Consider the following 18,871-nt stretch of genomic DNA (forward strand, 5'->3'; position numbering starts at 1 on the left):
GGTTTAGCTCCACCTTCGGCCCTGGGTGGGATCCTGGAGACCCAGGATTGAGTCCCGCGTCAGGCTCCCTGCATGGAGCCTACTTCTCCCTCTGCCTGTGTCTCTGCCTCTGCTTCTCTCTCTCTCTCTGTCTCTCATGAATAAATAAAATTAAAAAAAAAAAAAAAGAAGAAGAAGAATCTGTGATAGATACAAAGAAAAGAAAGCAGATGGAAAACAAAGAAAGAATAGTCATTCTATATTATAATCATCAGCTGTAAATATTTACACAAATATTATAAAGAGTGAATGGTGACCTTAAAGCAATAAATAACAATGTCTTTCCTACAGAGTTATTGGGAGAATAAAACGAGGAGGTACACACCTGGCATTTAGTGAACAATTGATCCTGTATCACATCTACAAACCCAAGGACAGATTTTACCTTATTTACCGAGCAGTATCAGAAAATAAATGTCTGACTTCTGATAAGAAGTATATGGGCTTTTAGCTCTTAAGAAATTACTCTTCAAGTCATCAGCCATCCTTCCTTCCATCATCTTGTTTTCATTATCCTCTACTGAATGCTTTCTTAAGATATTGAAAGTCACCCCCCAGCCTTGCAGGGCATCTTATAATCATTTACCTGGCTTTACAAAGTACATGGATACACATCGAAAAATAAACTAATTAGAATCCATTTTGTTTTAGAAACATAACTGGAGAAGAGGAGAAGTTTTAGAGGGTTTTTTTGGAGAGAAAGGAGATTAGAAGAAATAACAGCATACTGATATGCTGTAGGGAATGACGGGAAAGACAGAAAATTTAATGATGCAGAAAAGGGGATATAAAATCAATTCTTCAATGAAAAGCAGTACATGTTCTCCAAATTTATTCATACTTGGAAATAAAAGCATAAATCCATTTTTCAATCAAATAAATGGTGATGCTTTCCCCAGTTCAAATACAGTGGCCACTGACGGAAGTCTTTGCAACTTTCTTTAAATGGTATTTACCAGAAAATCAGAATAGGAATAAATAAGAGCGGCAAGAGGGAAACAATGACACAAAAGAGCTACTGCCAATCTTCCACAGCTAAGTGACAATTCCCAGGCAAAACGAGAAGGCAGAAGAAAACAGGGAGCACAGGAAAAGGAAAAAAGCTTCAAAGAGGCTTCATTTTCCTTTACTGAGTTGAGTTTCTCTGGCCAAGTTCAACCCAGCAACTGCTTTGAGGACCTTGACTCCAAGGATAATTACCTAGCAAATTAGTTAAATTTGATGTAATAAACCACATATTCTGACTGGAAGCATTTATGGAATTCCTATCTGTCAGATGGTGAAAAAAAATTCTTACTTTTATGATAAATCAGACCTGAAGCATACACTGAAATGTCCATCATCCGAATTTCACAGTGTAAGTGTCTGACCCAGGGGAAGGCAGATACAAACAGATGTACCAACAGTAGTATTACCTGATCATATAACCAATTCGCTTCACAAACTGCCTGTAGCGTGCTCTATTAAAGGTTTCTAACCCCACAGCCAGAAGCTCCACTAGTGAGTTAGCAAAGGCAAAAATTTTCATCATCTCTTGAGGTCTTGTTGTTTCAGGTGAATAATCACCTAGAAGTTAATCAGAGAAAAGGAAGAAATCATAATTACTATGAAAACACACCGAAGGACATGGGTACAAATACCCCAATGAGGTAACAAAGCTGTGGCAGAGAAAATTTAACAATCTCCATTGCTCTGGCTCCTCTGCCAATATGAAATGGAAAACCTGAGACAAAATGCAAAATGAAAACAATATATTAAAGCTGGGCAAAGTAGAGGTGCCTGGGTGGCTCAAACAGTTAAGTATCTGCCTTCGGCTCAGGTCATGATCTCGGAGTCCCGGGATCAAGCCCCAAGTTGAGCTCCCTGCTTCACAGAGTCTGCTTGTCCCTCCCCCTCTCCTTTTGCCCTTCCCCCTGCTCCTGCGCATGTGCATTCTCTCTCCCTCTCTGAAATAAACAAAATCTTTAAAAAAAAAAAAAAAAAAAAAAGCTGAACAATGTGCAAGCTAGCTGACCTTTCTGCATTTCAGCACTAGGTGGGAAAATATAAGGACAAGAGAAAAGAAGGGAATCTCACTGACATCTGATGCAACCATGTTTGCATGGTATGGCCAGGCATGGGGGAACCTGAATCAGGAACCTGCCCGAGATGGAAGGCTAGACGCTGAGTTCCTGTGCTGAGCTTGCCACTATCCTATTTAACACATGATAAAAGAAATCAGTCTACCTTTTGCTTTAAACCCAAGAAGATGCTGAAAGAGTTCATGGAACGGAAACTGTGATAAAAGGATAACCAAGTCATCTTCATTAAGGAGAAGCCAACTGGTCTCAGGGTCTTCATCCTAAGGGGAAAAAAATGCAAAACCGTGTCAGCTGATTTCACCAGAATGCACCACAGTCTAGAGTTACAAGAGCTAAATTATCACAGATACAAGTGGTACATGGTACATATGTCTTCATGGAGTTTTCCTCTTCCTATCAGATTCATAAATGGGCTGTAAAACCCCCAAATTACAAGCACAATTTTATGTGCATCTGGGTCATATGCATTCTTCTGTGGCTGAAATTGCTTTGACATCAATTAAAGAACCATATACTGACTCCAAATTATTTTAGCTACAAGTCTCTTGCCCCCAAATCAAGGCCTACTGTAATACTCAACTGCCTTATGGCAAAGTTATTTGCATTTACTATAGATAACTGAAGCTCTGTTGTCAATTTGCTAAAGCAGGAGGCTTGCAGGCCATTACATAGAGATTATATAGGGGAAACCTTTGGGGTTTTTTGATACAGAAGACTGAAGTCATCTTAGAAATTAAGCTGGTTTTTGTCCTAAAATATGTTACATTCAAAAGGGAATGTTATAAAAAGATCCAGAGATCCTGAAGAATGTATCACCTCAATTTCAACACAAGACTAATGTAATTCATTCATAATTTCCCAAGCCACTCATTCCTTCACTCCCACCCTATTTTAGGTCCTAAATGGCTAACAAACAAGCCTCAGAAACTCTACCTAGAGCAGTAAGTAGCTCTCCACTCTAGCTGCACATGAGAATCACCAGGGAGGCTGTCACACATCTCTATGTCTGGGCATGGGCCTGGGAAAGATTTTTAAGTTGCCCAGGCAGTTCCAATATACAGCTGGCAGCTAGCAACCACTGATTTGGATAATCCAGGAGGCCTTCCTCCCCACAGCCTTTCCTGAGTTAACAGCACTCCCAACATTCTCGTCTATGTCACAAGTTCTTGAATTCACTCAGCAGTCAGGGTGTGCTAGCCAGGAACCAGGCACCACTGGGGAGTTCCCAACCATTATCTGCCTCTGGGAGTAAACGTAGGAAATCCCACAGAGAAAAGACTTCTCTCTCAGGGAAGAACATTCTTGGGGGGAAAACACTTGTCCCACCACAATCTTTGAAAGACCAGTTTGCACCAGCTCCTGGGAAGCTCTCTTCAAGGTGACTGGTGAATCTCTAGCAGAGATGTCTGAAGAGTCAAGTGAGTTGTGAACGGGCTCCCCGTTTCTGAATGAGCATTCAGTTAAATACACAGACGTGATCCCCACAGCTGCCACAGCTGTCATTCTGTGAACTGTCTGCTGCTAGCCATCAACTTCTTTTAAAAGAGAGTCTTAGTAAATCTGGCCCCCGCACAGCACATCACATCAGGATGAGGAGCTTAAGAAAGCACTAAGGCAGATAACAAGGCTGGAGGAAATTCCCTATGCACAGCAGAAAGAAACATCAATAAGCACTACCTTGAGAAATTGGATTTTGATCATTCAATTCTTACCATGAATAAAGAACCATCTTCTACCTTGCAAATGAGAAGATCTGGGTAAGAAGTATTTGTAACAGATAAAGGAAGACCTTGGGAAGCTCCCGCCCTTTATTCCACAGGCTCCCATTACCTGCTGGTGGGACCTCAAGCCCCAGACCTGTGACTTCATAAAAGAAAATCCTAATAGAAGTTTTACACCATATGGAAATATTCCTAGGTTTCAAATTCTCCCAGCTAAATAGGAAGACATCCTACACAAGGGTGACAACACAGCACACACTAGCTCAGAGCACAGGCACTAGAAGCTCCACCATTCACTGACCTTCTGACCTGGGAAAAATCCTTCATCCCCTGCACCTCCGTTTTCTCAGACCAATACATGCATCTCATGGGATTGTGGGCAGAGGTCAGTGAAAGACAATGTGAAAAGTGCTTAGAACAATGCGCAGCACACAAGAGGAGCTTTACAATGATTAATTAAAATAACGCAAACATGATGCATTACCTCTTCTCCTCCCTCATCTACTAGAGTCCATGTCCCAGATGCAGGCCCCGAGGTGGATGGCTTCTGCTCACTGGGCTTCATGTGGCACAGGAACTCTGCTCGATTCCTAAAAGACAACGGAAATCATACCAATCACATGTTTACCAATCACATGTTTAAGAGCCCACATGCAGGCACTCTGGGTCATCTACTCACCCTAGAGAAGAGTCAGCTATCCACCCAATCTTCAAATGGTTTAAATTAATAAATGAGAAATAAGAACTGGCTAAGACTCAAAGAGGCTAAGACCTCACAAATTGTGTGCAAACCTCGACCATTCTGAATTAGTAGTGATGAGTTAACTGCAGAGAAGTGGTTATGCTGGCACAGCTCCCATACACTATGGGACCTCAATACATACAGGTTCTGCGGCACCTCAAGTCAAGCCAGGCTTACAAACTTTTACTGCCACATCCACAGCTTTGAGGAACCAAACCTTACCAAATTAAAAAGGATAATCTGCAGGAAACTCAAAAGCTCATTTAGGGCAAAAGAGTACCTCCAAAGGCAAAAACATTTTTACATCAAAATCCTATCTAACACATGTTGGAGAAGCCCCCTGAGTCCAGGCAGAGAGAGAGAGAACTGGAGAGAAGTCTTGCCAGCCAGACTTCACAAAGTGGTGGCTAGACCCAATGAGCAGGTGGAGCCAGAGAACTTTCTTCTCTTGGACCACAACACGGTTTTTGGTCCCCTGTTCCTTCCCCTCTGGCCTGACCCTAAAAAATTCATCCATTTCTTCTTATTACAGGAACTTTCTCCCAAAACTTCCAGCTCTGTAGGTCCACTGCTGCCCTTTCCACCCACAGAGCTCCAATCCTGAAACTCCAAATGTCCACTGGTACCTGCCACTCATATGTGTCCACTTGTATGCCTCAATGACCTCAGACTTTCCTCCTCATAAAACGGCTCTCCTCTCTGTCCTTCCAGTCTGTTAGGGTGCCAGTGCCCTCACAGCCCCCCAGGCTCAGACATCTACAGAGTTCTGTCTCAACACTCCTTTCCCCTAAGTTCCTTATTTAGTCTGCTACTTAATCCTTTTCTGGGAAGATAACTTTTAGGTTCCCCTCCTCCTCTTTCCCCCAATCATGACCCCAATGCAGGGTCTAAGGCAGACAGGCTTTCCGGGACCAAGAGCCAGTCACCCCACATAGACTGTGCCTTCTCCCCCAATTAAATGTCCTCTAGATGATGAGCTGGGATCCAGAGCCAGGAGAGCCAGAAGTCTCTAACTGTAAGTCAACGAAGCAGAAGCACATCTTCTCCTGCCTCTACTCAATCCTAACCTTCTTTGATACAATACTTACCTTTGTTCAAAAGCCCTTACCTGCTACCAGAGCCAGACCATATCAAATCTGGATCCCTCTGTCTCAATGTCAGAACCGTCTATAATCCAAGTCGCTATGGTTATTCTACTATATGACCATCTCCCATGCAGTCCTTCACTGCAGCCAAGCTGATCTCCTACCTGTCTCCTCCTGCAGCCATCTGTACCTGTACTTTGGGCCTCTGCCTCTTCTCCCCATCAACAGTGCCCTGCCAGCTCCTTCTCCTACTGAGATCTACATCATTCTTGCAACCCAGCTCAGGCACTGGGAACCTTCTCTCACTGTTCCACCCTCCTCCCTTCAGTCTCCTCAGTGCTAGTATGCCAATCGCAGCTTCATGTGTTGGCACTCGGATCTCTGTACTTTTTCCCCTCTCTACTACATCTCTTCTTCTAAGGAAAAGATGGATCTTTCTTGTCTCTCCACGGCATGTTTCATAATGACATATATGACAGGAGAGGCAAACCCACTAAAAAGGGGGGGTCCAAAAAAAAGTATAACTTTATAAATAAGCAGTTAATAAGGTCATCTGGGGACAAAGGGTATCCAGCCCAAGGAAAATCCACAATATTAAATTCTGGAATGCTGACACTTCCCTTAGCAGTATTTGGATCTGGGTAATTTAGGAAGCCAATCCTTTGGTAGAAAGAAGCATTTCAATTTCTACTTCATAAAGCTCTTCCACACTTACTTGACAGGAGACATTAGCAGGGCAAGGGACTGCATAAAATGAAAGACCCCTGATGGGTTATTCAACACTTTGATCTGAAATCAGAAAAGGAAAAGGCATACTGTAGAAAACCGACAACCCAAGTATCCATCATCTTAGTTCACCGGCATTCCGACAAAGGGAGCTATTACAAAAAACAAAGATGGAAGTAAGACCTAATCCATAAGATTGAGAGCACAGCTCATAGGTTACATGGTAGTACTGATTTGGCTGGACTCACAGAGCAGCACTAGTTGAACAGTTTGCTTCAACCACTGTAACCATATAGGACGAAGAACAATACTGCTCTTTTCATCCAAAGACAAAACAAAACAAAATAAAAAAATCCTCTGCCCACCTAAAAAGATTCAAACTTCTCACCACCAGAAATACTTAAAAAAAGGTAATGTGGAGAAGTTGAACCCAGCACCCACTGGCTTCCACCCATCTGAGTGGTCGCTGTGAGTAACAAAACCACTCAAAAGCAAGCAGCAGAGAGGAGAAATCGTAAATCATATAATCAGCACTGAAGGTGATTATATGAGAGCTGATTGCACAGATATGGATCTCTGCAAGCATTAAAGAACTCTGAGATGCTCATGGTTTCTGTTTTGCCTATACCAACTGTGGTGTGAGGTGGACTGATTTAGGAAGCTATGTTGAATATTACAAAAAAAAAAAAAAAAAAAAAAAAGCGCCTAATGAGTCTTCCTGCACAGAAATTTTCCACAATTAAATACTACTCAATCTACCAAGCCAGACTACAAGGAAACTTTTGCAATTCTATCTTAATGTCATCAATTATGGATGGCCCAAGAAGTTTCAGCATAAAAACTCCTGTGAATACATAAAACATATACTAAAATATTTTAAGAATTCTATTTTAAAGGTCAATATTTTTAAATAGCTTTTTAAAGGGACAAAATTCTTTCTTTAGGACAAATATTTAACAAAATCTCTCTCATCCCACTCAAAATCAGACCATTCAGCATACCTGTATGAAAGGAACAGCCCATTTACTAACACCAGCTGGGCATCGAAGAATATGGTTTAAAAGGAAGAAGTGATCTCCAGGACAGCCAACTCTTTGTAACACTGACACCTGAACAGGGAAGGACACAGAGTTTCACTATTTAATAAAAAGAAAAACATACCTAGGGGTCTAGTAAAATCACTTAGCCAATGTTTAAAACATAATGGATCTTTCAGAAAAGTAATCAGAGATCCACTGCATATATACATACTGTATTTGTGTGTGTGTGTATATATATGCATATATATGTATACATGGTTGTGTGTGTATATATATATATCTAGTATGTATATAGTATATAACCAGAGAGATACTATTAACAGGTTGAGTTTCTACCACAGAGGCACATGGAGGCCTAAGAACCTTGGAGTACTATGATAAAAACAGCATAAACAGTTTCCCTGAAAACCCAGTTTTTATTATCTGGCAAAATACAACTTACTTACTGTGTGGTAACATGATTAGATACAAGTCAAATAGTTTAATCTAGTCTCAGTTTGTAATAAATTCTCAAATCCAAAGAAGTATGCCTGGAACCTTATCACATATGTAAGAACTCTAGTGTGAATCTTAAAAAAAAGCACCCAAGGCAGCCCCATTGAAAACACAACCTCTAACAAATAAGCCTCCCTCTCTAATACACTTAACATCTTTCTTAAATTTCCCAAATCCTGATATCTGCCTTTTTTCTCTTAAGTCTTTTAAGAATGGAAGGTTTTACATCAGCTACCTGTATTCTACGTATACATCCTGTCTCTAATTTAGTAGTGTGCTTCCCACATTTCCATTTCTTCCTAAATGGAAGGCCTAAGATTATTTAGCTTAAAATGTATCAGAAAGAAAAATCCTTTGTGCTTAATAACACACTAAATAAGTGTAACTTATTTCCATGTGTCATGAACAAAGAAAATGTCACTAATTAACATATTAAACAAATTGGCTGAAGAAGCTGTTGAAAAAAAAAACTAGGAGAAAGCATAATTCTTCAATTATTTGTTCCCTTACCAATTTCTGCAGCCAGAGAAGAATATCGTCATGGAACTGAGCATCTTCATTAACTCTCCTGGTGAACATGAATAAGACACTAATGCACTCCTTTAGTTGACACAGGTCAGAAGGAAAGCTTTCTGTCTGTTTACAAGCTATAAATTAAAAAGAGGATTAAATGAACCTCAAGTAAATGGTGTTTTGGAGAGAATTTTTAGTGTCGCTACCTATAAATAAATAAATAGATAAATAAAATCTTTTCAAAATACTTAGTTCAGATAAAAATCCAAGGAGAAAAGATGCATCAAAAATATCAGAATTTTGGGGCACCTGGCTGGCTCAGTTGGAAGAGCATGTGACTCAATCTTGGGATCATGAGTTCAAGCCCCACGTTGGGTGTAGAGACTACTTGAATAAATAAAACTTTTTTAAAAAATCTGAATTTCTACTAAATATGTAATTCAAAAAAGTATTTAACTTTGTGAAGTAGTACAAAGTAAGGGAAAATTAACTTCATCAAAATCCATTTTTTATTTAAAAATCAGCAGATCTCTGGTCTAACCCCAGCTCTTTGATTAGTTGTGAAAACAACGGGCGGGGGTGGGGGGATTTTTTTTTTTTTTTTTTTTTTTTTTTGAGAGAGCAGGAGAGAAGAGATAGAATCTCAATGCCCAATGGAGAGCCTAACACGAGGCTTGATCTCACAGCCCTGAGATTATGATCTGAGCCAAAATCAAAAGTCAGATGGTGATAAAAACATCAACACCTGAGCACGCAGGCATCTAGGATGCTCCTACTGTAAATATTCCTAATATCTCCCCAGAAATAAAAATTGTGTAATTCAATTAACTAATTCATGTCTAACATATTAAATGTTAATTAATTAATGTCTAACAATTAAAGCTAGTTTTGTAAAACCTAAATACAATGAAAAATGCAGAACATTATAGATCCTCTGATGAAAGTTTTATAAACAGCCCAAGAAACCAGACAAGCAAAAATAAAGTAGAAAAGACACAGGATGAAAAAGTATGCTGAGTATCAGTTTTAGAATCAAAATGTATTTGAATTCTACTTGGTCAACAGCACATAAATTGGGACTAAGGAACATTAATGATAAAAGCAAGCTTTTTGACTTCCCAGAGAAGCAGAGACTAACAGCCATGGGGAAGGGAGACCTAGCATAGCTCCCAAGAAATGTTATTAAGGCAGATCTCAATCCTACTCTGGGCAAGGCAAGGCCAGGTGAAACAGCTGGCACAAATGTTCCCTTAAGATACCAATTAGTACACAATCAATTCAACCAACTCCTCAATTCTTTTTTCATTGCAGACACAAGAGTGAGACTTTCGGGATTCACATACCTCGGCCTTGAACTGCTAAAGATCTCAGAAGAGCTGAACTATTGAGTAAGGCATAAATGTACGACTCCACTTGCAATTTTGAGAGCACAGAAGTGTACGAATGCAGAGCAAGGGTCTGATGGAGGTGCTCAGATTTGGCATCAAATAGCTTCTTTAGCTCCCCCAGTGCATTTTCATTCATCTCTACTCTTTGGAAGCGGTGATAGCCTGAAACCTTCACTTGATCTGCACAGATACCCTAGCAGTGGACAAAAGGGTAAAATAAGACACCAGTTAACTCTTTACACTTGAAGTAATCAGACTGCAGGCATACAATGTGTTGGCTTTGGTACCACCTTCAAAGAGCTTATAAATCACAGCAAGGGGATTTATAAAGACTACCATCCAGGGAACAAGAAGTCAAATATATAATGAGGTGCCAAAAGGGATCATGCCAATCACAAAGCATCATAAGGTCAAAGAAGGAAAAAGAAACCCTAAGAAGAAAATAATAGAACTTGTCCCTAAGAGTCTCATGATTGATAATCTTATCTTCAACTCTATAAACAGTCAATGTGATATCCCCACAACTTCAAGGGACTTCAAAATATCTCTGTACCTACCCTCATTCTTTGTGATTCTGATCAAAAGAAACTCCTCTCCTTTCCAATACTAATAACCTCCAGCTGTGTTCCTGATTCTACCCCCTCCCCCTTTTTCCCCTCTCCATGGACTCCTTTCTTCCTACAAAGAGAGATACACAGGTCTCCCAATGAGCAAAGATTAGGGATGAGGGAAAGCACATGTTTCTCCTATGTCCTCCAGCTTCCCTTCACTTCCCTTCTTGGCCAAACTTGCCAACAGTGGCCTTCTCTTCCTTGCTGTCCTTCCCAGGCCCTGGTGAAATGGCTTCCCTAATGGTCACCTTGGCCTCCACAGAGTCACATCTAATTGCCTTCCTGTTTCCTCATCTCTCAAGCTTATTCCACGGATCATCCTCTCCTTGACACTCTCTACCCACTTGGATGTTCCTGGCATTATGCCCAAGGTTACAAACCAAAGGGTCCACAGGCCAAATCTGCCCTGGAAACATGGCTTACTTGGCCTCTACTCTCTACTTTGTTGCCAACATTTACAAATCAGGATCCTTCACACATAAATCCAGATATCCAGCTGCTCTTAGGAAATGAAAAGATGTAACAATGCTGGCCCAGCACAATACTGCGGCAATAGTCAGCCAGAACCCAAGAGCCGCTGCCCCCACTGGACCAGGCATGAGCTTACCCAGGGACCACCGTCCCACTGGGCACACTACATTCCTCCAGGTCACCTGCATGGCCACTGTAGGTATCTGGCTCTGTGACTCCTACACCATACTACTCTGGGCTAGGACAGGGTCAATGTAAATATAAGCATACTCCACACCTGGATGGCATCACAAGAACAGTCCTTCCACTGCAAATCCCCCAGGCTCCTAAAAGCTTTACAGAATACTAGTCAAAATACCTGCACAGACAGCTGTTCCTCCTTAAAGTGCCACAGTCGGCTTTTTGCATTTTGGCAATCAGAAGTCAGAGCAAGTAGCTCAGCTTCAGCCAGCAGCAGCTGCTTCCTACATCGTGAGTAGTTCAAAAGCAACTCATAAAATTCATGCCTGTCCTGATGAGCCATGCTGTCAAATTCTTCTAAATACGATTCAACATTTTCCAGCCATGAACCAGGTTCAAAGATTTTTAGCTGTTCTTTAGTAAATGGTATGAGTTCTGGTTGAGATGGGAGCTCTGGGTAGAGTCGCTCATTCCGAAACAAGGGTTTCGCTGCCACCAAAGCTGGTACTTCTCCAGCAATTTCGGCTGGCAACTGAGGATACAGTTTTTTCACTCTAGGTGGCTGAAAAATGTCTTTGGCTTCACAAGAACTCTGCAAGCCAACATTATGTAGCACCTCTGAAGAAAGACCCAAGGCTTGTTTGTCTGCTTTCTTTTTCTGAGTTTCTCTGACCTGTAAATTTTCCATTTCCTGCTGAGAGTAAGAAAAATTAGATTGTGAGGTGCCTCCAGAAGGTCCACACTGTAACAATTTATTTTCCTCTACTTCTGGAAAGTTCTTGGGGATTTCTACTTTGGTTCCAACGTTGTCTCCAGAGTCGACCTTCATTGCGTCGTCCCCAACACAGGCTCTGACCTCCTCCCCTTCCTTTAGGGTCTCTGTGTTCCGCGTCAGGGACCCTTCATTGCTTATAGTCAGGGAGGTGAGTGGTACTTCAAACATCTCACTCTCGTTTTGTCCACTGGCAGCATTCTGGAGCTGGCACTCAGTTAACACTTTCAGACAGTCTCCTTTGAATTCACAAGCTGGAGTAGGGATTTCCAGCTCTCTGGAAGTTTTTGGAAGGGAGACTGCATCAGATTCTTCCCTCTGAAGGGTTTCAGATTTCTTCTTTTCCTAAAAATGAGATTTATAATGTGAAATAATTTATAATGTAGAAATAATTGATGCTTTCAACATGAGAAATTCTTAAATTGTATACAAAATATAAATTTTATAATTTAGCAAATGGAATCTAAATAAACTTCATAAGCAATGTGTTCCGTATTTCCTATTATTATTTAATTTTGACTATGTTAAGTTTGGGAGATTCACTAGTCTAATCCCAACAGAGAAAAACATAAAAATAAGTAGCAAATTATGATTCAAGAACAGAGGAGGAGGACGGGACGCCTGGGTGGCTCAGCGGTTTAACACCTGCCTTTGGCCCAGGTCATGATCCTGGAGTCCCGGGATCGAGTCCCACATCGGGCTCTCTGAATGGAGCCTGCTTCTCCCTCTGCCTGTGTCTCTGCCTCTCTCTGTGTCTCTCATGAATAAATAAATAAAATCTTAAAAAAAAAAAAAAGAATGGAGGAGGAAAGTTTTAATTAGGTTGCTCTCCATTCTCCTAGAGGTCAATAGAACAGTCTCCAAGTAGCTTAGGCCTCAATAGATTTCTCTTCATTTTGATAAACATATTCACTGAAAACTCATGCAGATAAAGGCAAATAACTTGAGCAATAACATAAGAAACTACAGTATTAGGTTATAAACTACAAAATAAAACAAATATCATGAGTCTGTGCTGACATAAATAAATAATAAATGGGCAAAAAGTGACATTCCTCCTTACAGAATTCCAATCAATAAATGTAGATGGAATGAGAAAAACAGAAAAGTCATCATTACAATACCATAGTAATAACTGCCACAGGCAAGATCCACTGATGAATGCTAAAGTGAGTGAGTAAAAATGTAAGCAGAAATAAGAGAGCTGCATAGCATCAAAGTATCTTCCAAATATTTAGTAATTGCAAAGGAGAAACAGTAAGGTTCAGAGAAGAATTCTGGCAAACAATACTTTAACTGCATGATCAAGATTAATATGACAGTAACATATCCCCATGTGATAGTCTGAGAAAGCCTATCACCTCTTCAAGTATCCCTTCCAATAATGGATAACCTCAATCTAATAAAAATAAAAAAAAATTTAAAAACACTAGACAAAAACTCAAAGAACAGTCTACAAAATAACAGAAACATGGAGTCCTTGGGTGATGTAGTCAGTTAAACATCTGGCTCTTGGTTTCAGCTCAGTTCATGATCGTAGGGTCATGAGATCAAGCCCCACATCGGTGCCATGCTCAGCATGGAAACTGCTAAAGTTTCTCTCTCCCTCTCCCCTTCCTCGTGATCGCACTCTCTCTCTCAAATAAATAAATCTTTTTTTAAAAATAACAGAAATGTTATAGTCAAAGAAAAGACTGAGGAACTATCAGGAGATTGGAAGAAACAACAAAGGCAGAACAACTAAATGCCATGTAGGACCCTGGACTGGATCCTGGAAGAGAAAAAGAACAGTAGTAGGAAAATTGTTGAAATCCAAATAAGTTCTATATTTGAGTTAATAGCATTGTACCAACATTAACTTCTTGGTTGTGATAAATGTTCTATACTATAAAACTAAGATTTTGTGACAGGGTGACATCAGAGGAAGCTGCATGAAGGGTATATGGAACTCCCTTGTATTATATTTACAACTTTCCATGAAGTCCAAAATGACCTCCAAAAACCAAAGGCAAAAAAACAAAAGTTAACTTTAAAAAATACAATAAAATGAGTTATGGTTTAAAAAAAAAATTTCAGGACGCCTGGGTGGCTCAGTGGTTGAGCATCTGCCTTTGGCTCAGGGTGTGATCCCTGAGTCATGGGATCAAATCCCACACTGGGCTCCTTGCTGGGAGCCTGCTTCTCCCTCTGCCTATGTCTCTGCCTCTGTCTCTGTCTCTCATGAGTAAAATCAAATCTTTAAATTAAAAAAAAAATCTCAGGCATTAACACACAAACTAGAGACACAGGAAAACAAGCTAATAAAGAAGAAAAAATTATAGGAAAATTATTTTAAATTGTTACATTTGAACAAACTGAAAAAAAATGACTGCATCACTCAAATACTCCCTTTTCACTATGAAATTTTAAGGAAGACAAACCTAAGTTATATAAGTTATCAGTGATTTTGGATTGTGTTGTCCAGCATGTCCAGCAAAAAGTTGACAAGAGCCAAAAATGTAAGACATTTATATGTACCTAATACTAGGAAGAAAATGTAAAACATTTACATGTACCTAATACTAGGAAGAAAAGATCAATGTTTTTGAAATGGAATTTAAGGTCACTTCCTGGTTATGGCTACCAAACATTTACAAATGGTGGTGACTGAAGAAGCAATGTGCCTCCAAAATTACTTTAATCTACACTATGAACTGTGGATATCAGATTCAGATATGAGCCACATAATGCATACTAAAAAGTTTGTCAAGTTGCCTAAAATCATGAATAACAAAAGGCATGAGGGATGCCTGGATGGCTCAGTGGTTGAGCGGCTGCCTTCAGCTCAGGGCATGATCCCGAGGTTCTGGGATCTAGTCCCATAGCAGGTTCCTCACAGGAAGCCTGCTTCTCCCTCTGCCTGTGTCTCTGCCTCTCTCTCTCTCTGTGTCTCTCATGAATAAATAAATAAAATCTAAAAAAAAAAAAACAAACAGAGCATTACACAAGTATTTATAAGAAAATGAGGAAGTGGACACACTTCAATGATGTTTCGTACACTTCTATAATAAACAGGTTTGTCAGACTGGCAGGTCAGAAAGAGAAAATCAGGAGACGGACGCCTATGGTTACTATAGTGAGAGAATGCCAGTGTACTAGTCAAGGGACAGGCCAAATTTTAGTGAGCTGAACAATCAAAACATAAAACTAAAAAAAAAATCTTCATTCATAATGAACAAAGAATAAAATATATAGAGATAAATTTAACAAAAGAATTGTAAAAGTTGAACTCTGAAAATTGCTGAATGTTTTTTTTTTGTTTTGTTTTGTTTTTTGCTGAACGTTTTTAAAAGAAATTAAAGACTTAATAAATTGAAACACATCTCATGTTCATGGATCAGATCACAATGTTTTAAGATAGCAGTCCTCAAATTGATATACAGATTAAACGTAATCTCAATCAAAATTCTAGCTGCCTTTTTCGAAGAAAATGACAAGCTGGATCCTTAAATTCATAAGAAAATGCAAGTGACTCAGAACAATCTTGAAAAAAAAGAATAAAGGAGATCTCATACTTTGCAACTTCAAAACCTACTACAAAACTAGAGTAATAAAGAGAGTGGGTTAAAAGCATACAGACAAATAGATCAATGGAAGAGAATTGAGAATCCAGAAATAAAACTTTGTATTTAAGGTCAGGTGGTTTTCAACAAGGATGCCAAGACAATATAATGCTCAATGAGTAGTCTTCAACAAATGGTGATTAACAACAGATATCCAAAGAGTGAAACTGGACCTTTGCCTTCCAACATATACAAAAAATAATTCAAAAAGGATCACAGAGTTAAAACTTTAACTCGCAGTAAGTGTTAAAACTTTAATACTCTTAGGAGAAAACATAGGTGTAAATCTTAATGATCTTGGGTTATGCATAACATGAAAAGTACAAATAATAACAGAAAAAAATAAATTGGACTTCATAAAAACTAAAAATATTTGTGCTGAAAATCACACCTTGAAAAAAGTGAAAAAAGGTAACTCATGGAATGGGAGGAAATAGATGCAAATCAATTATAAGGTGCTTATATCCAGAATTTTAAAAAAAAGAACACACCCAATTATAAAAAGATGAATAACCCAACTTAAAAATGGGCAAAGGCTATGAATAGACATTTCTCCAAAGAAAATATACAAATGGCACATAGAAAGATGCTAACATCATTAGCCATTAGAGAAAAGCAAATCAAAATCATGAGACACCATGTCATATATCCCCTAGGAGAACTATTTAAAGTCAGATAATAAGTGACAGTAAGGATATAGGGGAATTAGAACCCTCATTGACTGCTGGTGCGATTTTAACATGATGCAGCCACTACTAAAGATAGTTTGGTAGCTCCTAACTGTGGTGATGGATGCACAACTTTATGATCATACTAAAAAACACTGAATTATACACAATATATAGGTGAATTGTGTAGTGTGTGAATTACATCTCAATAAAGCTATTAAAAACATAGACGATAAATTTTTAAAATTTAGTGAGCTGATGAATAAGAAGTAAGGAAGTAGAGACTAGAATGTGGAATGAAAAGGTTTTTATTTCTCTTTTCTTAAGCTGGAAGAGACCTCTGGGGGTGTTAAATGCTAATTGGAAGAGAAGACAAGTGAGCTGGAAACAGCCACAAGACAGTTCACATGATCAAGGACACAGAAAGCAACCCTCCTCCTCCAACACACAGGCTTCTAGAGCCTTCCTATCCAACCCATCCCTCAGGCAGTTTGTAACCTCCTTGTGTCCCATCTCACGCTACTTCAACCCCACCTCACTGTGTGCCCTCTCCCCACTCCAGGATTGCCCTTGCAATTTCTAATTCTTTCCCTGCACTAAACAAAATGAACTCTCTAGCTGCTGCTCCCAAACTTGCCTGCCCACTCCGAGTAGCTCTAGCAACAGACAGAGGCCAGAGAGTCAAATGAACTTTTTAAAAAACATCCTAGCCTCTCTGGAAAGAACACACAAGACTTTGTTTAGGCTTTTATTTCCTCTGGGGTACAACTCAGTGCTTCTCTGGGTTTCCAAATTGGAACCAAAGAAAACTCTACCTATACTGATTAGGGAAGTGAGGTCCAAAGAGGAATTAACCCAGAGTTGGCCCAAGGAAGGAGTGGGGGAAGGACAGAGAAGCTGATGCTTTGATTCAAATGGACTATCCAGACCAGGGAAGGCAACCTGGAGGGAAGGGTGGACAACCGTTTGAGCTGATGGCAAAGGCCTGACATTGCTCCCTCGCAGATCCCAGGACAGAGTTAGGACCTCTACAGCATGAATGTGAAAAGACAGGGGATTTGCCAAGGTCACCACTGATGCCACAGCTCAAGAGCAGTGGTGAGCTCCCTGTGGCTTACTTCACTTTTCCAAATCACCAAGTAGGGGAGCAGGTCCTGAATGGTCTGCAAGCCTCCAGCCTTTGCCCCAACCATCAATTCATCCCAATTGATGAATTGTAACACTGGCTCCCTAAAACACTGCTCTGAACACACCACAAACAGTCACAGCTCTCCACTTAATGAAAGACTGACTCTTAACTCTGGTACTCAGTGTCTTTGATGACTCAGTTGTGATCATGCCTCAAGACAAAATCTTCTTTCAATGACCACACCAACCCTTCTACACATGCTTTACTCTGAACTCCTGCTATATGTACTTGTCATCCAGCCCTGGTTATAAGTTAATTTATCTCTATGTTCTGTCTCCCCCTCCCCCCCCATAAACTATAAGTATCTGAGGGCCAGAGACTATATCTTATGTCTTTGGATCTGATCTGCCTCTGATTTTTCACAGTATTCAATTAATGGTTCTTGAGACAATGGTGATGACCATAAATCACAAGGATATACTGAGTACCAACTGTACACGGGGCTCTGTCCTAGGCACTAGAACAAAGAAATGTAAATAAAGAAATTATTCAATCATCCAACAAATTCAATCATGCAACATACCAGGTGCTATGGCACATTCAGAATTTTATTTTTATATATCTCTCAGAAAGCAGAGAGAATATCCAATGAATTCAAAGGAAGCTCAACTTTAATGCCAAAATCAGGATCTATTCTTACACTAAAAATGTAAAATTTCACTTAAAAATGAAAAAAAGCCAGCTTCCAATTATTTTACCTACTTGAGTTAACTAGAGATAAAGATAAAGGAGGACATATTATATGTGTAATCATCATTATAGATCACAAAGTAAAATCCAAACACAACTCCATGTGTATCAAGTCATGTGTGCCAAAATTCGTACTTACATAATTTTAAGCAAAAGACACATGTCTTACAACTAAAAATGGCCAGGAGATTAGGAATCTTTAATTCTTTACTTTTGATCTCCATATGAGTTACAAACAGGTAGAGAACATATTTGAAAATCATTCCCTGGGGATCCCTGGGTGGCGCAGCGGTTTGGCGCCTGCCTTTGGCCCAGGGCGTGATCCTGGAGACCCGGGATCGAATCCCACGTCGGGCTTCCAGTGCATGGAGCCTGCTTCTCCCTCTGCCTGTGTCTCTGCCTCTCTCTCTCTCTCTCTCTCTCTCTCTCTCTGTGACTATCATAAATAAAAAAAAAAAAAAAAATTAAAAAAAAAAAAAGAAAAGAAAATCATTCCCTGAAGGAAAAATAATCACTTATACAGAAATGGAAGAGTTGTTAATAAACAAGGAAAAACTGTACATCACAGTAAACATGCTCTGGAGTGTTGTGTACATATGGGGAAAAAATAAGTACTGCACACAAACCACTACCAACAGTTATCTGCAGGGGATGGAATTCAGGACATTTCATTTCTGCTAGACATTTCTCTGTGTATGTGCATCCACTAAGATGCACATACTTCTTGAACCAATGAGCACTTAAGTAATCAGAAAAAAAAGAAAAGTGTAGGTTCTGGGAAACAAAATGGAAGTTTCCTCACAATTCTTTCTCTCTGAACTGGAGTAAGTAAAAAAAAAAAAAAAATTACAACTCCTT

General features: G+C 39.7%; 1 protein-coding gene across 1 annotated transcript in view; it reads right to left on the bottom strand.

Annotated features, from left to right (window-relative positions):
* The window catches only part of EPG5 (ectopic P-granules 5 autophagy tethering factor), a 101,024-nt gene that overhangs the window by 76,873 nt on the left and 5,280 nt on the right, over positions 1–18,871 (bottom strand). Inside the window, exons 2-9 of the mRNA XM_072829457.1 lie at positions 11,271–12,209; positions 9,786–10,023; positions 8,440–8,576; positions 7,396–7,503; positions 6,384–6,457; positions 4,326–4,431; positions 2,266–2,380; positions 1,455–1,605 (exon numbers count right to left, since the gene is read on the bottom strand). Coding sequence (XP_072685558.1) covers positions 1,455–1,605; positions 2,266–2,380; positions 4,326–4,431; positions 6,384–6,457; positions 7,396–7,503; positions 8,440–8,576; positions 9,786–10,023; positions 11,271–12,209 — 1,868 coding nt within the window. The remainder of the gene's footprint in view (positions 1–1,454; positions 1,606–2,265; positions 2,381–4,325; positions 4,432–6,383; positions 6,458–7,395; positions 7,504–8,439; positions 8,577–9,785; positions 10,024–11,270; positions 12,210–18,871) is intronic.

The sequence above is a fragment of the Canis lupus genome, chromosome 6 (assembly GCF_048164855.1).
Source record: "Canis lupus baileyi chromosome 6, mCanLup2.hap1, whole genome shotgun sequence".
NCBI classification, from domain to species: Eukaryota; Metazoa; Chordata; class Mammalia; order Carnivora; family Canidae; genus Canis; species Canis lupus.